The sequence below is a fragment of the Pteronotus mesoamericanus genome, unplaced genomic scaffold (genome assembly GCF_021234165.1).
Source record: "Pteronotus mesoamericanus isolate MK-2021 breed Mesoamerican mustached bat unplaced genomic scaffold, CSHL_Meso_final scaffold_705, whole genome shotgun sequence".
Taxonomy (NCBI): Eukaryota; Metazoa; Chordata; class Mammalia; order Chiroptera; family Mormoopidae; genus Pteronotus; species Pteronotus mesoamericanus.
In genome coordinates, this window is record NW_026555326.1 from 894,994 (window position 1) to 921,028 (window position 26,035).

The 26,035-nt window shown below is 46.3% G+C and overlaps 1 protein-coding gene across 2 annotated transcripts in view; it reads left to right on the forward strand.

The window, feature by feature from the left end:
• Positions 1–26,035, forward strand: part of KCNH1 (potassium voltage-gated channel subfamily H member 1) — a 311,369-nt gene that overhangs the window by 113,777 nt on the left and 171,557 nt on the right. For both annotated transcript variants that reach the window (XM_054562992.1, XM_054562993.1), the window contains exon 7: positions 6,043–6,472. In XM_054562992.1, the coding sequence (XP_054418967.1) occupies positions 6,043–6,472 (430 nt within the window). The remainder of the gene's footprint in view (positions 1–6,042; positions 6,473–26,035) is intronic.

The following is a 26,035-nucleotide window of genomic DNA, read 5'->3' on the forward strand; positions in this document are numbered from 1 at the left end:
CTTCCCTGCTCCCCAGCCCAGGGGAGGCCTCAAGGCCATACCACAAATTCCTGGGACTTGTCAGGAGGCTGCCCTTGTTGCGGCTTCCTTATAGCTTCTAGGGGTTTCTTTCTTCTTACTTGAAGCTTAGTTTTGGGTGACGATGAGACTGAAGTGGATTATGTTTGGGGAAAGAGGAAGTGTGTCTTTTAAAGGCAAACTAGACTGCATAGGGAGTGATCTGTGTCTCATCCATTAAACAGAGAGCATGATCCCATGTGGTCAGGAGGCATCAGTCGCCCTCTCAGACGCTGCTAGTTGAGGTGATGCTTTTATAATGTCAGCACTGGTTCATATCTGGAGCTCCGGCCAGGCAGGGATAAGTGGACCAATGCCCTAGTCAGGCCCCAGTGCCAAAGGCAAAAGCCACGCGGGTTTTCACCTACACCAGACCCTGACATGCTGTTGACTCTGAGGATTTAAATCAAATTAGCCTAAAGCAAACTAAGGGCATGGCTAATTCTGCATCAGTGTCAGAGCTGCAGGCACAAGACAACTTTATTACTCCTTTCAACCTGAGACTTGGTTCTGACTAGGCTACTTGGATTCTTTTCACTGCCCTGGAAGAAGAAAACCTGATGGGATTTGAGAAAGACAGAGACACGGCTTGATAAATCAGATTCTCTCTTCCTCATCTTTTGGTTTTTATTTGGCCAGTGGTACAATTTCAATTTTCAGGGCCTTAATAAAGCAAAAGAACCTGGTGGTATATTATCACAGCTGAAGGTGCAGTTTATGTCATGGTTGGAATTGTAAACAAAAATAAAGTGGATGGTTTTAAGCAATATTTCTAAACTTCCTTCAATGATAGTTTCCTACAGAGACTGCAGATGTGCCTTTTGGATATATCATTGGATTAAACAAATGGAAGGTTGCAAGCTCTCCCTTCTACTTGGTAACCACATCCTTCCCCTGTTAGATGAACTGGAAAAATATTCCCTATATGCACAGCCACAGGGCTTGTGCTTAGACAGTTTTTATAGTGGCAGCTCACTTGTGTTTGCTGCTGCATTGTAGTTACCTGCAGGCTACGTTTTTTTCTGTGGCCTGATTGTAGGTAAAGTGAGGGCAGGAGACTGCATCTTCCTTGTTTTTCTATCACCAAGAGCTCTTGGCTATATCTTCCTGTGCTAGGTTTTCAGGAAATGATTGCTGAATTGAATTAAACATGCCTAAAGTAAAATCTTGGAGCAATAGAATGGCAGCCAATTATATTTAAGCTTCAGTGAGTAACTTCCAGTAAGATTTGGTTTGCCAGTTTATTCTGTTATGCAGTTGATGAAACATTTATTCTTGAAGTCACCTCTGTTTTAAAGACAACAAACAAAGCAACCTCTGTTAACAAAATAGTAAATTCCTATAACAGACCATTGGGTTTCCTATTGTCACAACTTCTCCTTGTGAGTAAGTCTCAGAGAGAAGCACAGGAAGGATGGAGGAGGATGCAGGAGAAGAGTAATCATGAGACAATGCCCTCATTGCCACCAACCTGTGACAGTGTCATTTCCATGCCTAGGGCAGAAAAAAGAAATAGAGCAGAAAATTGTCGAATCTGGCTAGCTGAGAAGGCAAGATATAACCCAAGTTAATGGAGTGATTTATTTGGTCTAGATGAAAGGTAAAACTCAATAGTTCACACAGAAATAATTCCGATCATTGCCAAATGTCCATTTCAATTTGCATTACATCAATATCACCACAACTTAGGTTGTTTCGATTTCAGAAGGCCCCCTTCCAGGCATAGTTGTTGGCCCTCGGGGGGCGGGGGCGGGGAGGGTCACCAGCGCCAGCGCAGGTTCTTGCCATCCCTTCATCCACGGTGATTCAACTGGAAATTCTTGTTCTTCATAATTTTAAGGTTGTCACAAAGAATTCTCTGCAACCATTTAGAATGTGAGGTAGGTTTTCTGATACAAGAAGTCCCTGGGAAAATGTGATTCTCTACCATATGGTGCTATTGTCTTTTTTATACTAAAATTAAAAAAAAAAAACCCTTTTGAGTATTCTGTTTTATTTATTGCATATACTGAACTTCAGGCAAATTAAAAAAAAGAAAACAAATTAATGGCTTGAAATGATTTTAAACAGCTGGAATTCCAGCAGTTGGTGCAGTAAGAGAGAACTTACGCAAGACTGTGTAATGGAATATCAGTATGAACACAGATAAATAACACAGATAAATATTGCTTGAAAGGCTCCTTAAAGTGAGAAAAAGAATTCTCTAATAATCCAGACTCTTTAATTCAATTTGGGAAATGTTTGAGACCCTTTCTGAGAAGGTGCTGGCTTTAGACCCTGAGTAGGTATATTTATTTCCTAGGGTTCCCTGACACATTACCATAAAGTGGGTGGCTTAGTACAACGGAAATGTATTGTCATAGTTCTGGAGGCTCTGTGTTCTGAAATCAAGGTGTCAGTGAGGCCATGCTCTCTCTCTGAAGGCTCTGGGAGAGAATCTGTTCCATGCCTTCCTCTTAGCTTCTGGTGTTGCCAATAATCCTTGTCATTCCTTGGCTTGAATTACATCGATGCTAGTCATATGGGACTTTCTCTCTCTGTCTACCTCCCCTTCTTATAAGGATACCAGTCATACTGGATGAAGGGCCCACTGTATGACCTCATCTTAACTAACTTACCTGCAACAACCCTATTTCCAAATAAGGTCACATTCTGAGGTTCTGGACAAAACATAGATTTGGCGGGATACTATTCATCCCAATACAGGAGGCTTCTAAAATGAATACCAAGTGCCTCCAATCTTCAGGAAGATATAGTTAGGAAACTACAAAGCAAAGCAGTGTGTTTAAGTGCTAATAGATAAAGATTACCATGGACATTTGGAGGAGTGAGTGATTGGTCGAGACTACAGGATAGTCATGGAGGGCTTTAGTGGCAGACCTGAAAGACGGCTAGTATTGTAGTAGCAGGTCTGAAGGATAACTAGTCAGCAGCTGGCAGAAATGGGGAAGCCCAGGCATTCCGGGCTGAGGGACCAGTTTAAGCAGGCAAAGAAATGCAAATGTGCACCTACTGTATGGGGTGCTCAAGACAACTGGTGTGTATGGCTAGAGGTTAGCCTGGCCTTTGGGTCGTGGGTGCCATGAATGACTGCCACAGAGTGGGGTCTCTGAGTAGCAGCTAAGGGAAGAGCCTCAAGGAGAGGTGGAATGACTGGCTGTTCTTTAAGGGCGCTCGAGGAGACCTTGCTGGATTTCTATGCCCCTTCTTAGCTCTCAAGTTCTGTGACTCTTAGGAGAAATACCTTCTCACTAAACATACTATACCTCTCTCACCAGTTATCACGCTTTTGTTTCCTCCCTCCTTTCTTTCTACCAAGCACCTTCCTGGGCTGGGCACTGCAGATACCATGGTGAGCTAGAAGGCAAAGGCGGCAGCATTCTCATCTCTTCCCTGTGGCATTAGCACAATCGTACACGGCGGGTTCTCGGGACGTGTTGCTTTGAACTGAGCCCGAGTGAGGAAAAATGACAAGGCAGCTTGGCCCTGGGTAGGAAGTTCTGCTTCAGAGTGGAGCTGCTTTGAAAGATGACTTTAGGAACCTCCTTATGAGGAGGTGGAGGGTAGGTGGCTGCTTACAAGTGTTTGATGTCTGAGTCATCAAAAAGGCCCCTTTGCCTCCCAAAATATCTCCTTCATCCCAGCTGTTGGTGCTTTCTAAATTCCATTATTGGAAGTTAGTTTTCCTCTGTTAAAATGCGAATGCCCTGTGGAGAGAGGTTATCCATTTATCTTCATCAATCTTTTGCATCTTAATATGAGGGATTGTGTCAGTCTTTCCTACATGGCAGGTTTTGGAGAAAAAGTATGTGAAGGGCAAAAGGGGCCCCAGGGAGGAGTACTCGACATGCCGAAGGTAAATTTTGTCAAGGTTGTCAGTTTGGATGAATTGATCCTTGGCTTAGAAAAATCCATTATTATCCATTTTCTGGTATATGTTGGAAAAGAAATGATTTTGTGTGTGTGTGTGTGTGTGTGTGTGTGTGTGTGTTTTATATATCATGGCTACAAAACTCCCCCACCCTCATCCCAACAAAAATAATTTGGGTGGCCTCCAGATCCTATGTTCTTTCTTGACAAGGCTATGTTACCTGTAGTTTGTGTGCTCACATGTCAGGGAAGGCCAATGATATAGCTGCTGTAACAAATATCCCCAGAGTGTCAGTGGCTGACTTCAGAGGTTTCTTTTCTTGTTCACATTATAATATATTCAGGCTCATTGGGGGGAAGAGGGTGTTCCAGAGTGTGTTAGGGACCCAGGCTCTTTCCATGCTGCATGTTCACCGTCTTCAGTACTTGGCCTCAAGGTCACACCAGGCTCATCTGGAAAGCAAGCGCGGGCAGGGAAAGCAGGTAGAGACAACACACTGGCTTCTAATTCTAGCTGCCTTGGCCTGGAGTGACACGCATTTCGCCCCAGTCCCATTGGTGAGAACTAGTCCTGAGATGGAAGAAGGCGGGGAAATGTAGTTCAGCTGTGTTCTCAGAAAGAGGATGCAGCCCTGGCGAGCCTCCAAAATCCTTTACACATTTTTGTCAGAAATCATTTACACCTTATCCTTCTGTCTGTGACACAACCTGAGCTTCGGGGGTTGTCGTTAAGGGGACAATGACCTGGGAACTATCCATTGTTTACAGTAGTGAGAAGTCATTCACTCTGCTTGGTGAAGGGCCTTACCCCACTGTTGGACTTTGCTATGTTGGGGAGAACAAAGTCTTGATTAAAAGAAATGTCTTTATTTTGTTTGTTTATTTGCTTTTTATTGGAGGTAGGAAAAACCAATGGAAATCTTCCTTGAAATCAGTTTCGAGGTTCTGAATGGGGTAGCTTCTGTAATATATTTCACTTCCCTTTGGAGAACCTCTAGCCCACCTGCCTCATTGTCTAGACAAGAGAACCTAGAGGTGGCTGCGTTGTCAAATTCACACAGTGCGTTAGTGGCTTATGTGGGTCTGAGACCCCATTTTCCAGATTTCTTCTCTGGTGTGTTTTCCACTACTACAGACAGTGCTATTCTCTAAAGAACTATTCAGAGACTAGACCTATCCTGGTTGGATCACCAGGCACCAACTAGAAAGGCGGAGGCTGGACCAGGTGAAATCAGAGTGTTCCTTTTAGCCGAGGTTCCTTGATTGATTGTGCTCAAGTACTTGACGTCAGCTTGTACAATCCCTGGCCTGACAGAAGGGGTGTTGCTTTGTAAGAATTCGTAATTTTTCTGAAAAAACAGGATCTCAGTTTTTCTTAGCTATTTCTTTAATTTATTTTTATTTACAAACTTTTCAAATATATTTTTTCTAATTATAAAAGCAATAATTTCAGTCATATAAATAAAGTAAATATATACAAGTGTAACAAAAATATATACAAATATAACAACAAATTTTCTATAATTCCCTGTCTTGACAATGCAGTGATAAATATCAGTAGTGTCTTATGTCTTCCTGTGTATATTTCTGACCATTTTTCAGCACATAAATATTTGTACGCTTGTGCACAATATAATTAGAATGAAAGATTATACAATATGAAATGAATGCTATGCAACTCTTAAAATATTTCATATTGCTTAATATGAAATATTATACAATCCTTAAAATTGTTTTAAAATAACTCTTGACATAAAAAATGCTCATATATATTTGTGCACTTCAGCATAAAATGATTCGAGTAAAATTCTAATTTTATTTGGCTTGTTTCTTTTTTTTTGCTTTGTAATGGAAGTTGGCAAAAAGGTAATGGAAATCTCCCTCCCACGCACCTTGGAATACAATTCTAATTTAATTGTGAAAAAGTACACAAATGTATATGAGCATTTTTCTGTATCATGACTTATGTTAAAGCAATTTTTTAAGGGTTGCATGATACTGCATCTCGTGGAAATACACGATGCTGAAGGAGACAGCCCAGCGGGGAGGACGGAAGGGGACATGAAGGGGTAGTGTCTTTGGTTCTCGGCCCTGACTCTGCCTCTCTTCTCCTAGGGCATCAGCAGCCTGTTCAGCTCTCTGAAAGTCGTCCGGCTGCTCCGTCTGGGGCGAGTGGCCCGTAAACTGGACCACTACATTGAATATGGAGCTGCTGTGCTGGTCCTATTGGTGTGTGTGTTTGGGCTGGCCGCTCACTGGATGGCCTGCATTTGGTACAGCATCGGGGACTATGAGATATTCGATGAGGACACCAAGACCATCCGCAACAACAGCTGGCTCTACCAGCTGGCGATGGACATCGGCACCCCTTACCAGTTTAACGGGTCTGGCTCAGGGAAGTGGGAAGGTGGTCCCAGCAAGAACTCAGTCTACATCTCCTCGTTGTATTTCACCATGACCAGCCTCACCAGCGTGGGCTTTGGAAACATTGCCCCATCCACAGACATCGAGAAGATCTTTGCGGTGGCCATCATGATGATCGGCTGTAAGTAACAGGGGCTGGGGTGGGGGCAGGAGGCATACTGTTTGGTTGTCCCCTCTCTTCGCTGGAAATAGCGTAATGGCCACTGTGCCAGCAGGATCAGCGGTGTAAAAACTTAAAATGTGGGAGAGATTTTTTTTAAAAGGCTAGTCTTTAGAGTTTTTCCAATAATTAAAAAGGTACCTGTTTGCTGCAAAGAAATTTAGAAAATACTAAAAAAGCACAAAGTAGAAAAGAAAGACCATCTATCTCCCTGTCAGAGATAGCTATCATTGCCTTTTGGTCTGTCCTTTAAAGATTATTTTCTATCCGCCATAGATATAGATTTTTATAAAGTTAAAATGTGAATGCTACACATCCAATTTGGTAAACTGCTTGTTCATAGAACAGTGAATTGTACAAGTCTTTCCATGCCAATTTAAGCATAGTTCTGGATCTGCACAGTTCAGAACGGTACCAAAAAGAGAAAGTAGGAAAAGAGAATGTGAAATACCTCATTAATTAACTTTCATATTGATTATACATTAAAACAATAATATTTTTGATATAGTGGGTTAAGTAAAATATTCTATTACAATTCACTTCATATTTATTTTTGCCTTTTTAATGTGGCTACTAGGGACATTTTAAATCGGATTTCTATTTGACAATGCTGATCTAGGTCAATATTGTTGATGTTTGCCTGATGGTTAAGAAATGTTCCAAATCCAAAGACAACTAACCCTAAAACAAAACAAAACAAAATCCAAAAAAAAAAAAAAAGATAAGGGGGTTTTGTTCAATTGAAAAGTAATGGGTTATTGGATTAACTAGACTGGACTGAAGAACAGTTACTACCTTAGTTCTTGAGGAAGGTACTTAAATCTCCATAACTTACCCCCCCCCACCCCCATTGAGTAGCTGTTGTTATTGCCAATTCTGGAAATAGCCTGAGGCTGGAAGCAATGGGCTCCCTTCACTAAAAGGACCCATAGGGAGGAGGGGGCCTAACAGGTCTGGGGGAAGCACATGACCTTGAGTGGACTGGGCCCATGGTGAACCTGCCAAGTGTGCCAAGTGCACATCAGTGACAAATTGTAACGGGAGAGGACAGACAGCCCTCCCATGAAGCATCAGTTTGGATTGTGTCTGTCTCATGTGGTGAAGCTGGATTCCAGTTCCAGCAGGCAGAAACCCTTTTGCTTGGTGGAGTGCCCGGGTAGAGGTGACGCATTACTTGTTATACCAAACAGGGAACTCTAAGACCAGGGGAACCTGAGGCTTCAGTGTGTCTTGCTTGGTCCAACCCAGCAGAGATTCGGCGTCCTCTTCTACGATTGGATTTTACCCCTAACTGTCACAGTTGCTGCCAGCTTCCTCCTTTTGGGCAACCACCTTGTTATGTCTGATGTAGTCCTTTCGCAAAAGTCCTCCGGGCAAGGCACGGAGCCTGCCTCTGAGTATTTACTGAATGGACCTACGGGGCGATTGATTCATGGGAAGTGTGTACTGATGGAGCTTTTGGGTTTGCTTCTTACTTTAAAATGGCTTTTAATAGAGATGATTGCCTGACCATGGGAGATAACGTTAAGTGTCCCTGGGTAGCTAATTGCTTTAGCTTAATTAGAACTTGAGGTGCTTCCTCATGTCGTGTAAAATGATTTAAGACCTTTGCTCTCCTAGAACTATTTCAGCCTTAAAAGCACCAGTTTTCTAGGCAATGCTTGCAGCAATTTTGCAAGTTTGGGGGCGTCTGCTAAACAACCATACACACAGGGCACAATTTCTCTCTTTTAGAGGGAGAGATGAGACACTCTGCCAATCGAAATACCTCATCATATCCATTACAGAAAATTTGTTAAGAGTCAGTTAGAAAATGGGCCCCATTTCACGGGCTCCCCAAGGGTTTTCAGATGAGAGTTCCTTGCAACTTTTTACTGGGCATAAAAGAAAAAAGAAAATAGTTCTGATGGCATATAATAAAGATAGGAAGTGTGTTTTTCCAAAACCAGTCTTCTTCAGGGAGCGTAATTTCCTCGGTATGGTCTCTAAGGAAAACCTCAAACAATTATTTGTCACCTCTTTTCTCTCCCCACTTTCTCAGAGCTGGGTGATGTTTCCATTTCTTTAAATAAAGGGAAATACACAGGTGGTCGCCTCTGCAACCAAATCTGATGGTTAGGTAGGCAAGTCTGCTTAATGGCAACACCATTTCCTGAAGAGGTATTTGTTAGTCGCCGTGCCAAGTCCTCTAGACACGATTTCTACTGCCCACAGGACTTGTGTGCCTGAGAGATTATTTTCTCCACCTTACACGGAATGGAAGCTCAGAGAAGGTGACTCCCTTTCCCAGGAACATGGGGCTGGCAAGCAGGAGAGACAGGGGTCGGCCCCAGGCCTCCCTGAGTTAGAAGGCCGGCTCTGCCTATGGACCAACCTGCGCTAATGTGGTCTGAGAACAGAGTCCACCAGCTTCTCCAGCTGACATACCGACACTGGGAAAATTCTCTCCATAAACTATAACAAGCCCACAGTTCTGCAGCAGAAACGTTTCATGTGCTTGTTTATTGTTGTTGTTGTTTTAATTTAAGAACAAGATTATGGTACAGACTCAGGGGACCAGGTGTTTCGGAAACCAGCCATTTTTCAGCAACCTGTCACGGTTATAGCTGTTCCACTTTTTGTGTGACATGTCTGACAAATTCTTGTACTAACAACAAAGTTATTGCAGTCTGTGTAGCGCGGTGGCAGTTATTCTTGTAAACTCACAGTCATTCCGAACAGCTTTTGTTCAGGACAGTGCTGATGTCTTTTTTGATTTGTGGGGTCCTCTTTTATCTTGCTTTGCCTGTGTGTGGACATGTGCACACCTACGTCCTTTCTGCATGGCTCATGGGACTGGACTGGCCCCAGAATCGGCACCTCTGGCAACAGGGAGCATTGGCCACGTCCTGCATATACGGCACCGTGCCAGTGCTGCTCTCTCCTGTCCCCCTGGCAGTCAGGCCACCGTGCCTTAAGGGGTACAGAGAGACACAAAGCCAGTGGGCTCTTGAAGTACTGGTTACATTGTGATATTTTTCCTCTTTGCATTGAATTTTACGTGTGCTGGTAATATTATTTCCTGGCTATTCTGTTGCAGTGCATTAGCCATAATATAGATTATCCAGAAGCCTTCTGTTGCTTCTCCTCTCTGCTCTCCGGCACTGAATATCTCATTATAACTTGGCTAATTCCCCAGAGGATGTGAGGAAGCAGGAAAACTAAGTATCTTCAATCTTGCCTTTCTTTCTCAGTTCTGATTAAAACATTGCTATAGGAACAGGTAGAAAGTATTGGCTAAAATTGAGTTTTTGTGATTAACTGCGGGTGCTGGTGATCTACAGAGTCTCCAAATGTCTGGTTTCATATCTAACTTCCATTCCCACATCCTGTCCTGGGCCAGGGGCAAGCCAACTCCTGCCCCCTGCAGCAGGTGCTACCTAACCATCAGATTTGGTGGATCTCCCTGCCCCCATGGGATTTCTAGCGGTCTCTGCAGCCCCCTGCGAGGCCTCACCAGGAGGTGTGGTAAGTAGACTGCTCACATCTTTTTGCACATTTCCTGTGTGCTGGTGATGCTGAGCAAAGCACAAGGCCACTCTGGCCCTCGGCGTGACCCCAGGGCGAAGATGTCCCCCTTTTCAAAACCCACATACTGAGGGCCCCCCCAACAGGCCCCTACTGTGTGCGTAGGATTCGGAGACTGCCACCGTGGGCGTGGTCTGATGGTGGCGGGGGCTGTGGGAAGGCCAGAGACAGGCCCTGCCACCCACCAGCCCGTGACGCGGGCCTGGCGAGGCGGCCCCCATGGTGGCCTGAGCCTTCCCTGGCCTCTGAGGGATCCTTACAGAAGGAGGGACCGGTAGCGGGGAAGAGTCCCTGTGACCGGGAGGTCTCAGTCTCCGGGCTGGGACACAACCCTGTCATGGGGAGCTCTCCACGGAGAGTTTCATGGTGAAGAGACATTTCCATTTTTTTAAAATATGCGTTGCACTTTTCTGATTCTCTCTTCATAATGTCACTGCTGTCATCCTGTCATAATAATTAAGCCACATTTATTTTCTTTCTCTCTGACAATGGCGGGGAGTCTAGACACTGTACTCCTACTCCAGACATCCCCCTCCCTGCCGCCCAGCGCTGAACATTTGACCTCCTACCTGAGCCCTGCATGACACCTGCCTCTTTGAGTTCATTTTTTCCTTTCCAGTCCTTCCCGCCTCAGCCGCCTTCACTTCAGAGCAGAACGTCAGTGCCAAAGGGACCCTTGGGGGCAGGGCCCCTCCTCTCGTTCTGCTGGGCCAGATGCCATCCTATCAATGCTTCAGGCAATGCCACCCGCACCCCGGGCCTAGGAGCACCCCTCCTGGGAGGCCCCCCCCTTGCGGTTTCCTTATATCACCTTCTCACCTGGGGGAAAGGGACACCAGCGACCTGCACCCCCGGGCCTTTGACCCCACTCCCTCACCCACTTGGAGTGTGCTTTGTGGTCTCCCTTCCATTCAGATTATTTGCAAGCCAGTATGAATATTTTCTGTGCCTCCCTCGTGATCTTATTTAAATATTTTTTATTTCTTTTCATTTTGCTTTTGCTGAATTGAAGATGCCTTTTTGTGTTCCATAACAATATACTGGTTTTTCAAAAATGATATGGGGCGCATCTTCCAGGAGGTTGTGAAGAAACTCTTAGGAGACTTCAGACATGTGGTAGCTGCTTAATAAATATTTATGGACATGTTGAATCTGAACAATTGAGAAGGCTCTGCAGTTCTGGAATTGGCCTGCAGTGTTTTGGCCAAGCTTCTTTATTAGTTAGGATATGGTTTTCTGCTGCTGGACCGAGACAGAGACTAAGAGTAGCATCAACAAGGCGTAAGTTTCCTGGAAGTTTAGGGCTGGTCTGGCCGCTCTGCAGTCACCAGAGATGCAGGCTTCTTGCTGTCTTCAGCACGTGACTTCCATGCCAGGGTCCAATATGGCTGTTCCAGATTCAGCCATATGTTCTTCTTCCAGAAAGCAGAAAGAAGGGGAAGGGGAGAGCTGGCCGAATTCTTTCATCTTGAGAACAAGGCTAGGAAATTACCTTATTACTTTTACTCATATCACATTGGCTGGAACTTGGTAACCTGGCTGCACCTAGCTGCAAAGGATACTGGGAAACCTAGTCTTTATTCTGGGTAGCCATGGGTTCAGTCATGTAGACAAGGGGAACAGCTGGAGAGGGACAACCAGCTGTGTCTGTCTGCTTCAGCTTTCCTCCCTCTTCTTGTTTCCCCTCAACTGATAGCAGCAAACGTTAGCCCTCTGTGATAGGCGGACCCTGTAGGAACTTTATTCCTGAATTGCTCGTGGAGAGACTTTGGTTTAAGTCCTACATCTACTCTGAGTTTTGGGTTGTGCCCTTTAATTTCTGTGGCTAAGGGATAAGAGACTGTCCTGACAATCTCACTTCGTGGAATTGAGAACTAAATGAGATAAGATGTATGGTAGCTCTTGGAAGAAATTGAAAATCTTGACATTCAATTGTTGTGATTTTATTGTTGTTAATAACAGCAATTGTTTCTTGCTCTTCCCTGTTTATTTTTTCTTTCCTGTTCTTAGAAAAAAGAAAATAATAATTGTTCCTTTATTTTCAGGAGCGTGAGAATGCTGTTTAATTTCATTTTGGGTTTATGTTTATTTTGGGAAATGGGGCGCTGTCCAGAATACTATGCAAGAAATAAATATTCGTTTCTCATTTATTCTTAGAGGTTGCTTTCCAGCCAGCAAATAAGTTTATTTTTCCCTAGAACCTAATTTTTTTTAAAAAAAGACCCGCCTGCCACGGTGCATTTCAGATGGGTATCCGCATCTCTGACACCATCTCGGGCTACTGTCTGCCCCCTACACCCCTTTCTCCCCTCCCCCAGAAACTGTCTCTGGCCACTCCCTCCTGATCCTCAGTCCTTTGTACTCTTCAGGCTGATGGACCCTGCTCTGGGTTTATTCACTCACCCTTTGGCTTTATACTTCTCTGTATTCATTCTGTGACTTTGTCATTATCTTTCTTGCCCTGTGTTTCTTTTGCCTGGCTCCTGTGAAACTCTAGGCTTCCTGGGGACAGGGCCTGTGGGTCTCCTTGCTTTTCTTCTCTGTGTCTGGGCATACAAGGAGAAGGGCCTGCTCTTTGGAGCCGGGCAGTTCTGGCTCCCAGACCCACCTCTACTCTTGATTAGTGCTTTGACCTTTGGCAGTTTCAGCTGAAAATGGAGATAGGTACCAAGTCCTCCCTGCCCCCGACTAAGTTGTGGGGATGAAAAAATAAACTGATGCAGGGTTTGTAGCACAGAGCTTCACACATGGGCATTCCAACATGGTAGTTCTCACCTGCTCCTCCGTTTCCTCTTCCAGTGTATTTCTAGGACTCATCAAACAATGATGTTCCTCAACATCATTGAGTGTGCTTGGCTTTCAGAGAATTTGAACTTGCATAAAACATCAGGTACATTGCAGTATTTAACATACAGGCTATTAAATAGGTGTATATCTGGCTGTGAGTTTCCCTAGATACAATGCTTCTTAAAAAAAATGGCCGGACTGCAGAGCAAATTAGGGGAAGCTCTTAAAGGAAGAGAAAGTCATTTCATGTGGTCAGGGAGGGTCCCCGGGCATGGCTCTCCAGGCCTGACTGGCAGGGTCTTCACTGTGCAGGATGCGGTACCAAGGCGGGGGAGAGTGCCCCACCCCCTGCAGGGAAGGAACTAGAAATAGCCATGCACTGGAGCACCCAAGACATGCCAGGTGCCACACTGGGAACTTTTCCTTACCCAGCAACTGTATAATAGGCTTTATGCCCCTGTTTTGCGGATAGGAAAATTGAGGTATGGAGACACAAAGTAACTTACCCAAGGTCACAGGATGAGTGGTAGCCAGTCTGGGTTTTGAACCAAGTTTATGTGACATCAAAGTTTTACTTTGTTTTGTTGCTTTCCTTGCTGATTATTTTGGGATGTGGGAGGGGCACAGACTCTGGTGTTAGCGGTGCTGCGGGTGGGGTGGCAGGGAAAGAACGGGGCCATCGAAAGGCTCAGGAGAAGGGGTGCTTTTCCTGGAAGCTTTCCCTGTTATTTTGAACGATAGTTGTAGTGACAGATGCCTGACTATGTGTCTTGTGGGAAGGCATTCTCCTTGTTCGGAGCTGGACTGCCTCACTGGGCAGAATAATTTACGACAGGATCTTAGATGTTAGGAAGCTCTGCCTGTGGGAAGCCACGGGATGAGGGGTGTTGTCTCTGACCTAACAGATAAACCACGCCATTTGCAAAGTTCTTTTCTCTTTTAAAATATAATTTTCATCCAAATGGAAATTGTCACTTAGAGATGTTGCTGTCTTCAAACGTTTTGTTCCTGTTTTGTTTCTCTGTCTCCTTTGAAACTCTTAATGGGACACTTCATGGGACAGGTAGTATTCTTCTGGATTTTTGGGTGAAAAAATTGTGGAGTAGAGTAAGTCCTCACTTAATGCCATTGATAGGTTCTGCAACTTTAAGCAAAATGACATACAATGATGAAAACTATTTTACTAAGGCTAAGCGATATAAACAAGAGTTAAGTTCCTATGGCATTTCATCCGTGTTATAAAGAAATGACCTTGAACACAGTGACATCGCTCGAGGACCTGCTGCCATTGGCCGGACGTCACACAGCTGGTTGGACTCAGAGCAGTGTCACCTGCACTCCCAGCTCAGTGCTCTCCCTGCTCTTCCAGGTCACTTTGATGGCAGTTGCTCCTGGTGGCCAGCAACCCCAAGTGAGGCCAGTAGGTTGTGGCAGCGGGCCCCTTCCTGAGATGTCCTCCGACCTTGATGAGAAGAGGCGAAGGTGGGAGAAGAGTGGTTGAGGCCTCCATTCTATTTTCATCAAAGGAACTTGATTAATCCAGTTTCACTCCTTTTGAGCCACTTCTTGTGAAGCCTTTATTGTGACTCTCAACTGCTAGGCTGACAACTGCAGAAAACTAGTGAGAAATCATAGAGAGGAGAAAAAATTTTCCTTTCCTCCTTTAAAATTTGTTAGAGGAGGAATGCCCACCAGGGAAATATTTTCTAAAAATACATCAGTAAGTATGGCCCTGGAGAAAACAAATGTTAGATTTGCCTGCCAGTTCCCCCGCACCCCAATCGGTCAACAGGTGACCTGAGTACCTCTTTGTTCATTTCACAAACATTATGTGAATCTCTGCAATGTGCCGGGCACTCCAGCACCCTTGGTCTGCATTGCTTGCTCAACAGCTCAGCAAGGGACTTTGCTAGGCATTGGCTGGGGGGTTTACAGGAAGAAGGAAGTGTGTGCAAAGGTGGGGACAGCATAGGGACAGCGCGATGCTTTGCATACAGAGGAGCTTGCAACCAGTTTGTCTGTGGAACTAAATATCAAGATGAAAATCTTCTGGTGAGGATGCTGGAAAACGAAGAGCCCTCCGGGCCGACTACATAAATCCTCACCTGAGAGTGACTTTGCAGACTCAAAAAATGTTTCCATTTTCACTTTTCTCTATTGTGGTCCTCTGTGTGTGTGTGAGAATAATTTTAGCCCTCATCGGCTAGAGGCCTGGCTCTGAATCAGAGCTACCCGGTGATAAAAAACCACTGTTGCCGCAAGAAAGCCTGACAAGGAGAGAGGTCTTGGGAGGAAGAACAAAATGAAAGAGCAGGAGGCTTAGAAAGAAAATCAAATATGTCAAAAATCACCAGTGACTTCTGCAGAGCTGCAGGTGCCCTGCTTGAAGGGCTAACCCTGCTCAAAAGGGTGAGCTTTGTTCGTCCATGAGGAGGGATAGTGGTGGAGGGAGGCAGGGAGAGGAGAGGAGCTGGGTGGCTGGGCCAGGGGTGGCAAAGCTAGAGCAGAGGAGTGGACCCTCTTCCCTATCATAACCTCATACCCGAGTCCAAGCCCCCTTCTTTGAGCCCCCTGGGGAAGCAGAATGCATGCGTTGGGGAAGCAACAGTGAACTCTAAAGGGTCCCTGCAAGACAAGGCTCACATGTGAGGCTCTGCAGAGAACAGCAGGCTGACTGCATCTTTGTGGGGACAACACAAAACGAGAAGGATCTCAGGCCAGGGGACTCCTGGGCAGGCTGAGCAGGAAGGCAGGGAAAGAGGCAGATGCCAGAGGTTCTTCCCTGGTTTACTCTTTGATTCCTTTTCTCCTGGGGAACTCGGGTGTTTAATCACAGGAGCTGTACTAACGGGCCAGCCGGGAGGCCTTGGCTGAAATCCAGCACCTTAGCAAGTGGAAGGGACGCAAGCTGCTGAGCAAAGGCCTTTGTGGACACACAGTGGAATGTGCGGTTTGAGCCTTCCATCTTTGCTTCTCTCCCCATCCTCCCACAAATTTTATTAAACCCCTACTATGTGCCCACCGCTTAGAGATGGTGTGAAGACAGATGGATAATCAGCTATTCTTTTTCTGTCATAATTAACCCGATCTCCCATTATCCCATGGGCACTCACAGAATTCTGGAATTGAGAAGGACCTCAAATGTCATCAAGGTCACCTCTTCACTAGATCTTTGAATCCCTTCCCTGAAGTTTGAACGTGTCCCCCAGGGGTAGGTTCATTCCACTTCCAGATAAGCTCAAGGCTGAGAGTTTTCCTCTTACATGAAACTGAAATCTCCTCCCTGTGGATTCTCTCCCTTGTTCTTGGCTATTCACTCCTGGGACTTCATGGGACAAATCTAACTTTCGTTTTACACAACAATGCTTCAAATATTTGCAGACCATTACACCTGCCTTGAAGCTCCACCTCTCCAAGAGGGATTCTACCAGTTTTTCCCATGCAGTTCTGAGAACTTCCTCCACTCTGGATAATGGTGACTTCTTTTCTCTCCCCATTTGTTTGTGTCTCACTAACGAGGGGCCCAGGACAGATCTGCCTGTGGTTTTGCCAGAGCAGAACTGAGCAGGACCATCTCTTCCCTCACTTTGACAGGGCTAGCAGGGATCTTAGAGACTATCAGTCCCAGCAGTATCATCACGCAGATGAAAAGGTAAGGTCTGGATAGAGGAGGTGACTCAACTAGTTAGTGACAGAGCAAGAAAAGCAGTCTTGTCTCCCAAAACCCCAGTCTTCCAAGGTTTGAACACTTCCCACCACTCCTCACCCCATTTATATACATCTTTCTAGATGTCTCACAATTCAGGCTTATGTTTGACTACTACATCATAGTGTTGATTAAAATTCAACAGGCGCTCAGCTGGAAGTCCTAAGTTATTTCATAGGTTCTACTGGGAGCCATGTTTTTACCACCTTCTACTTTTCCAGTTAACTTTTTGGATCCAAGTTTATGATTTGACATTTATCCACACGTTTCCCCATTTCCCTTGGCTGCACCAACCTGGGAACATAGTCGTGGAACAAAGTCACAGCAGAACGAACAAAACAATGATTCTTTTTTCCATTGCTTCCCAGCCAGATCATTAGAACCCACTTTACGGCTTAAGGAGTAACAGTGGTGTCTCATGTTGACTGGGGAGTGACCTTTGCTGCCCTGTTCGTCCGCCTGGTAGTATCTGCTTTCCTTCCCTGGTCGCTCCTGTCGTGTGCCGCATGGTTTCCCACTGTGACTCCTACCCTGCTGGCCTGTAGATCTTTTTCTCTACCAAAGTGCTGATATTACTCCTTCCACGTCACCCACAATGACATGACTTTGTACCAGTGGGGGGACAAATGCCCTCTTCCCACCCAAGCTAAACTCTCGCACCGGGACAGAGCATAGTCACTTCCAGAATAGAGCACTTCCATTTGACTTGCTTGAAAAAAAAATTCCCAGTGTCTTTTCTTAGACCCTGACTTGGGTTCTCTTGAGTGGTCTAGAAGACACGCCTTCCTGGAATAGGGTAGTTGGGAACACTTTTATGAATTTTACCCACTGGATGTCTCTTATCTCCATGTAGTGAAAGGAGGGAAGTAGTTATAACAATCCCTTAATTTTTCTGGGGGTACTGCTGAAAGCAAGAGCCAAGACTGTCATTGTGTGGAATGGTAGTCAGCACTGGTCTCCAGTGGGTGCTCCTAAGTTTTACCCGATTCTCAGAGGAGATGTGTGGTGTCAAACAGTGATATCAGATCCACAACATCTTGTCCTTCTGTCCTCTGGCCCTGTGTTCACTGTGATGATCTGGCAGCCAAAAGTGGCTACTGCTTGCCCCCTATTAAACAATAGACCTGCTTTTCACAGTCCACTCAGCCTGGAGACCTGGCTGTTTCTAACACTCAGGTTTAGAAGCCAAGCATGGCTCTTGGGACAGAAAGAAGACTTACAAGAGGTCACATGCTGACCTTTCCATGATTAGCTGAGCTGAAAATGGTACCCGTGACGCTCTACCTCTGGGAGTTCAGACCCGACTGCATTTACCATCCACAGTGCCCTTCATCCAGCTGCTTCCCTGAGACTGACACCAGCAGAGAGAGAGTGAATGAATGAATGAATGAGTGTACAGGTGAGGTCTAACTTGAAGGAAGTAAGAGCTTATACACTGGAGCAAGTGGATTTGATTTGGGGGGTGAGAAAATATTAATTCTAGTTCCCTACATTGATATACTGCTTTGCAGCAAAAGACATGTATTGTACACATTATGCCACTTGTACGTGTTGTGGTTGAGGAAGTGAGGCTCAGGGTGGCTGACTGATTTATCTGACGTGACACAGCTACTGAGTGGAAGAACCAGAGTTTACACCTAAGTCTGAGGTGTTCCCTCGACACCCACAGCTGTCCCTTTGGGAACCCCACTGAGAACAAGGATATACTAGGCAAGTTCCACCTTGTTCTTTGTTCACTGAGATGGAAGACATGAGGCTCACACAGAGCTCCTTTGTGCAGTATGTCCATGTGAACATTATTTTTAGCAGTAGTTTCAGTTCACTGGACTCAGGGCCCCTTGTCAGGACCCGAAGGCTCAATAACTGACTGTGGGGGGAGCCAATGCCCTGCTTGGGGGAGGGGTCTCCATTGGCCACTTGGATCATGCTCAGGGTAAGGGAGCAGTTGACCCAGTGGTGCTCTGTGTGTAGAAGCTCAGCAGTACCAACATGTCTTGCTTTTCTATATTTGGATCAGTCAGGAAAATTACCATGTTGATGATGATAGTGAGAGCTAAGGTTTACTGAACACTTACTTATTCTGGGCCAGGTATTCTTAACTCATATTGAGCTCTTTAATCCTGACAACCGTATGAGATGGGACTACTATCATCATTCTCATTCTACAGATATGAAAACAGAGGCACAGAAAGGCAGTGGAGCTCTGGCTGCTGTGGCTCAGTGGATTGAGGACTGGCCTGTGAACCAAAGGGCTACTGGTTCGATTCCCAGTCAAGGGCGCATGCCTGGGTTGAGGGGTAGGCCCCCAGTAGGGGGCGTGTGAGAGGCAACCACACATGGATGTTTCTCTCTCTCACCTTCTCTTCCTCTTTCTCTCTCTCAAAAAAAAAAAAAGAAAGAAAGAAAGGGAGGAGCTGTACAGATTCCAACTGCAGACCCTCAGTGTATTAAAGATACACCCTATGCCAGATCCCTGGGGGACACTCAGCTTTCAGGGCAGAGCTCTTTGTCTCCTCCCTGCTGATTCTTTGCCCCTGCATCCTCCTCTCTAAGAGACTGAAGTTGTGAGGGAGGTCAAGATGGGGTGCACCCTGTGATGAAAATAGGCAATAGAGATGTTCTCCTGTATTTGTTATCTTCCCTTAGCTACTTACGTTCTCAGTGGCTTGCTCCCAAAGCCAAGGGGGACCTCTGAGCCTGTTTCCTCATCTGTAAAGTGCAGATGATGATATTTACCTGACAGGGTGGGGTGAGCCTTGGATATACTGTCTGTGAAATCCCTGACACAGGGCCAGGCACGTGGTAAGGACCAAATAAATAAATGCTGGAGTTATTAATCTCTATTATTATCATTATTTCTTTTTTCCTTCTTTTATATACCCACCCCAGAGAGAGACGTGAGTGTTGCCTGGTGAGCACTAGAAGTCGACCTACCCCAGCTCTTCTTTAAAAAATGGTGTAGAGTCCCATGGCGTGTTGTTCCCCGACGCAGCCGGCTGCAGAGCTCTCTCTCTCTCTCTCTCTCTCTCATTCTGACATGGCAGATGTTGTTCACTTATTCATACCACTGGCCTTTGGGATCCATGGAATAACAATGCCCCAAAGACAATTTCTCTACATCTTCTGCTGAGTTTATCAACCCTCCCTCCCCAGCAATGAGTCCACCAGAGACCAAGGCCCTGAATGGTGGGGGTGGGGTGAGGGGAGGCCTGGGGAGGGGGGCCCGGGGAGTCAGCAGGGACAGAAGCCCAAGAAGGATGCTCTCCTGTACTGTGTGGAGGTTTCTGTGAGGTCACTGCTTTGCAGGGCTCACTCAGCTGCACTTTCCCCCTTTAATTGGGATTCCAGCAAAGCAGTTATCTCATTTTTTTAAATATTCTCTATTGAATGTTCTCACATTAATAACTTAATGGCCTTAATTGTGCATATTAATGAGAAAGTACTTGCCCGTACCTGCTGAGTTGCCACGGTTCCTTAGAGGCCATGAGCTGGGCTTCTAAGTGCATGTTTCTTGGTCAGATGCATAAAGTGATCACAAGACAAGAGACCTGGTAACTGGCCATAGCCTTCACCATGCTGGCTGCAGCTCCCTGTCCCCAGAGGCTGGGTGTAGCTGGCAAAGCTGTGCCACCTCTACGGGTGGGGAGGAGAGAACAGCATTTGGAGTGGGTCCATTTCTGTGTCAGGTCCCAAGGAGCAGATTTGCTTTTTCTCTGCCTCTGTGTTTCACCACTTGAAGGCTGAAAAAGTAACCCTCATCCTTCCCTCCCTGAGAGGCGGATACATGGGGTACACCTGAAACTTTGGGCCACAGCTTTCTGGAGAGAACTTCAATGGGAAAAGCCTTGAGGGTTGACTTGAGGTGTATTATTCCAATAGAATAGAGAACAGGGGCTTACTCACTTGGTTAAAATATTCTATTTTTTTCTAAACCTTTATGGAAAGCCTACAATGTGCAAAACACAACCTAGATATTTCCAGGTAGCAAATAGACTTTGCTTTGAGCCTACGTCTCAGTCGGTTTTTTTTTAGCTCTTTGCTGACGTAACGAAATACATTCTATGTCCACCATCTGTGCACAGAGTGGGTGGTGGCAATATTGCTAAAGTAAAGACAAGTCCGTTGGCCTAAATGTGCTTCCAGAGGCTTGACCTCCTACCGTGGTTCTATCGGCCCTTCCTCGGTCCTCCCAGAGCGGTTGCCAATTTACTGCCTGTGATTGATGAGCATATTTCATTCACTCATTTAACAAGATCTAGTCATCTACATACTGAGAATAAATAAAACCATAAACAAGATTGCAAGGAGGTGACAGTAACAGGGGGACACACAGTTCTGCAGACAATTCTCACAAAGCGAGATACGCCCTGTGACTGTAGTCAAGTAGGAGGGGTCAAAGAACTGTGGCTGTTTACTATGACCTGAGGGCTGGCTAGAGTCAGCCAGGTGAAATAAAGAGAGGTGAGAGGGCAGGGAGGCAGGGAGAGAATAAAATGAGCTCCTATAGTGAAACAGAGGGGGAGAGAGCCCTTGTGAATATTAAGTGTCCCGCGGAAAGTGGGGGCTCTTCTTGAAGGCCCTCTGTGCACTTCGCCTGGGGGCAGGAGAGACAGTCCGAGGATTTTCTGCAGGGCATTTTACCCTTAGAGAACGGACTGGAGGTGAGCAAGGCTGGATCGCGGTCAGTGTAATGGGGTACAGGGTGCTTTGTATTATTTCAGTGGAGAGACGTTGACAATCTGAGCTACAGCGGGTGCTGGTGAGGATGGAGAGAGATGGAGGGATTCGAGAAATATTAAGAAAGTAGATGGACATTGCTCTTGGCAATGTCCTTGCAAGAGGTGGGGGACAAAATGCGCCATTTCACTGCTGCTTCACCATGGGCGCCCTGCCAGCCAGGCAGATAGAGGCGGCATTTCGGCAATGCCCCGAAACACCGCTTCCAGCCATATGGAGGGTCTGTGGGCGCCTGGGCAACAACAGCAGGGACAGACGGCTGCCCAGCAGCAATGATGAATGAGCTTGTCTCCCGAGGCCAAGACTTTCCTCTCAGCCTCCTTCCTGCCGCCACTGTGGGCGAGGGCCCGGGGTCACCTCTTGGCAGAGTGACACCGTGGTGGTCAGCAGCAAGGCAGCATCTTTATTTGTTCTTTTTCCTGCAGTGTCCTTCGCTTGTGTTCTTTTGACTCTTCTGGAACAAAACTGAAGAACCGCTCTGTCTTTAAGAGATTATTTGATTAATACTAAATGAACCATTGGTCAGATGCTAAGAATCACCCCCAGCCAAGCACGATGTGCAGATTTTGTCTGCTCTGCGGAGCTGGGGATGACTTGCTCCTGGTGAGGGGTTGCGGGGGAGGGGCAGGCGCCCACTCCCCTCTCCTTCTGCCTCTCGCTGATTTGTCTGCTTCTGGTTCATGTTTCCTCAGGGTATTTTCACCATGGTTCCCAGGGCTCCGTTCCCCCCACCCCCTGCTCCTCTGGGTCACCCACGAGTGCACCTTGGAAGGCGCCTGGCATTCTTGGGGAAGCCAGCCCTCAGTCCTGGCTGAGAGGCAGTGGTGTTCAGAAAAGGGAAGGCTCCCCTCTGTTCTCCAAATGCCTGAGGCTTGGAGGTCTAAGCGTTTAGATGTTTGTTCTGAGATCATTACCTAGTTATTTTTCTCATTTGAGGCCATAAGGACTTTGCTGCAAGGCCACAGGCCCCGTGACCCAAGCTAGACCCATGTCTGTGTTCCTCCCCCAACTTGCCCCTTCCCCTCCTCCTGCCTGTGGGGATGTACCCATGCAGGACCTGCTCCCCTGCTGGGCCTTGCATTCCTTCCCTCTGGCTCTTTACACGCTCTTCCCATAGCTGTCTGTCTGTTTGTCTGTCTCTCTCTCTAAACAGTCCGGGACTGCAATCCTGAGCTCAGGTGTTTCCCGGTCGCGTGGCTGGGTTTGGAAGGAGAGAACCTGGCTGTCCCCTCAGCCAGGTGTGGGCTGCCACAAGGTCAGAGACCGCCCCAGGGGCTGGAAGCCTCTCACCCGGGAAGCCTCTCCTGGCAGCGTTCAGATCCTTGGCTCTCATGCCAGCCCATCAGTGAGCCCATTCCCCTTTGCTTGTTGGGGAAGAAACCGCTTCAGGGGAGGGGTCCCTTCCCTCCCAATCTCTGACACAACGCGGGAGCTGCTGTTCACTTGGATAAACGGGCAGCACGTGCATTTTTTCTAAAATTCTTCACTTGCCCCTCCCACCCCTGACCTGGTGCCCCAGACTGGGAATTTCCTTGAAGTCACTAGAGAGAGAGATGGTTCACTTTACTTTGGCACTGTCTCTTAGATAGTGGGAAGGGGAGAAGGGATGATGGGGTGGGGTCTCTGTGGGGGCCTGCTCCTGTTCAACTCCATGGCTGAGGTCAAATACCCCTTCTGCACTTCGCTGGAGGGAAGGGGGCAGATTCCATGTATTCCTTCTGGCTGCGGTGGGGGAGGAGCTGAGGTGCTTTCTGGCTCCACTGCGGACTCACGGGTACAGTTATGTGCAGTTTCCCTCCTGGAAGTCTCGAGGGCAGGGTATGTCTTTTAATTTCGTTCAGTGGGTATGAGATGTGCATGACTGGAACTGGGTACCAAAGCTGCCTTCTTTCTATCTGGCTAGGCTGAGTTGAGGAAGGATGGGAATAGTGGAGAACAAGGAATCATCTATGGTTGGAAAAAAGCCCATCCGCGCGTGAGCCCTTGTGTTCCTTTAATCATTGCCTATGAGGGTGACCATGGCCTTTGTCATTGCCACGGACAGGCAGCTTGTGTGAGCCATTCAGACGCTCTCCTTGTTCCACCGTGACCTTGGTCCAGTGTTTGCACACCAGGGCTAGGAGTGTGGCTAATTGCATCAAACCCGTCTCAGTACCATCTACTGGCCTAGTATTATTTTTGCCTGGAGTCCTGTTCCAGAAATTCTCTAAACAGACTAAACATACCCACGCGCTTCACACCTCCCACGGCCCTTCCTAGCTGACCAGGACTCACAAAACATATTTGTTCTTTCAAATGAAACTGTAATCTTGGCTTCTCTAGTTGCAATAGTCCAGAGATGTCTGTAGCTGAAACATAAAGAAAGAAACAAGGAAAGCGCTTCTGCTCATTCTGTCTACACAGCCCAGCTGGGCTCCAACAGGGTGCGAGGCATGATCTGTGACAGATGTCCTCCTGCCTCCCAGCTCTCTTGGTACCTGCACGGGGACTGCTCTGAGCAAGCTCTATTCCCATGCAGAAGTCGCTGTGAATTTTTTAATTGAATGTGTTGGGGTGACATTGGTTCACAAAACCACCCAGGTTTCAAGTGTATTAACGACACATCAGCTGCATTCTGCATCGTGCGCCCATCGCCCAAAGCAAAGTCTCTTCCTGACAATGCTGCATTTTTGAATTCCTTTATATTTGTGTAATTATTTGTTTAAAATATGTCTCTGCTCTTCCACTACCTGCTATTAATTTCCTAAAGGGATGGAAAAGGGTGTATCTTGTTTACTGCTGCATTCTCAGGACACAGGGCAGTGTCTGACCAGCAGCAGATGTTTGGGGTTAAAGAATTATACTCATTTACTACCTCATTATCCTAAAGTATCCCCTATCATAGTGGGTCTTCTCTACTTCGATTACAGGGTTGTTTTTTTCTTCAGATATGACTCCAACATGTAATTCCTTTGCAAGATTGGTTTGTAAGAGCAAGATAGCCATTAACAGATACCTTGGATCTGTTACTTATAGCGGTGGGTTTGAATTCTGCTCTGCTCACCTAACGGCTGTGTGGCCTTGGGCAAGCTGCTCAACCTCCCAGTGCCTCATTTTCCTTATCTGCCAAATGGGGACACGTTTCTTACCTTAAAAGTATTGTTGTGAAGGTTGAATGAGGTCATAAGTATAAGCTGCCTAGCACAATGCCTGGCCCACCAGTCAGTGGTAGTTCAATACAAATACAATTTGAGAGTTTGTCTTTATCATTGTTCATCTAGATCAATGGTTTTCAAGACTCCTTTATAATCTTAAAAATGATCAAAGATACCCAAGAGCTTTTGTGTGTCTGAGGTATATCTATTAATACTTACTGCTTTAGAAATTAAACTGGGACATTTTATAAATATTTATTTATTAATTCCATAAAAATAAGAATAATGCCCTGCCCCGTGTGGTTCAGTTGGCTGGGTGTCATTCTGAACAGCAAAATGTCGCCGGTTCACTTTCCGGTCAGGCACATGCCTGGGTCGCAGGTTCAGTCCCAGTCAGGGAGCGGTGGAGAGGTGGCTGATCGATGTTTCTCTCTCACATTGATGTTTCTCTCCCTCCCTTTCTCCCCTCTTTCCCCTCTGTGTAAAAATAAATAAAATCTAAAAAAAAAAATGTACTTATTAAATATTGACTAAGGCTATATTTTCCAAAACAAAAAACATGAGTGTCAAGCATGGCACTGTCTCCTGTCTTTGCAGACCTCTCGAATGCTGCCTTCACAGGTGACAGCTGGAGCCCCGTCTGCCCTGCGGTCAGTCCATCGCACCGTCACAGACCGCGTGACCTCTGCAAACTCCCCTTATTGTGCACTTGGGAGAGACTGAGAGTGCAAAAGGGATGGAATGTCTTAGTATTATTAGGAAAATCTTTTTAAAGTTAAGGACCCTCTGAAAGGGTCTCAGAGACTCTTAGGGGTCCCTGGTCACATTTTGAGAACTGCTATTCTAGGCCTGGGGTTCCAAAAACAAGGATCCTACTCAGATATCTCGGGCTAATCTGAGCGAGGAAATCCACAACATTGATTGAAAACCTTTGTGACCTAAGCCCAATAAGGTGCTGTAAGAATCTCAAACGCTGAGCATCTTCAGTTCATTCTTTCCTCCTTCTCCAACATCCAGTCAGGTAGATGGCTCTCTGAAGTGTCTTCATTCACCTTTATCTTCTGCAGTCCTTTTGTCTCCACTTGAGTCTAGCCTTTAATTACCCGGCTCCTGTGTATGGCACTGTGATACGGAAGAAGGAGCACGGATCCCAGAGTCATCCATGGCCGGCTTCCGATTCTGGGTTCATTTACCATGAGGATCGGTTGCCCCGTTTGTAGGGAGTGGCTGCCAGGCCTCTCCGTAGGGGTCTTGCAGTCCTGGATGAGATCATGTTGCCACACACCTGGCACAGGGCCTGGCCACGGCAGGTACCAGGTGCGTCCTGCATTCTGCCCCCTCACTCCCGGGGTGAACCCCACTCCTCGGAGTCCCCACGGTGCCTAAAGCCAACACTGCATTTACCACTCACTTGCATGTTGTGTTGTTCATTAACAAGTTTCTCAAGATTGTAAGGCACAGGAGGGAAAATCATGCCCTTCATGTTTCTTTACCTTCTATGAGGCTGAGGTTTATAAATATTTATTGTTTTGTGTAAAAAAAAAAAAGGGAAGGGCACACTTTCTGCCCTTGCCAAATAAACAGTTTAGTGGG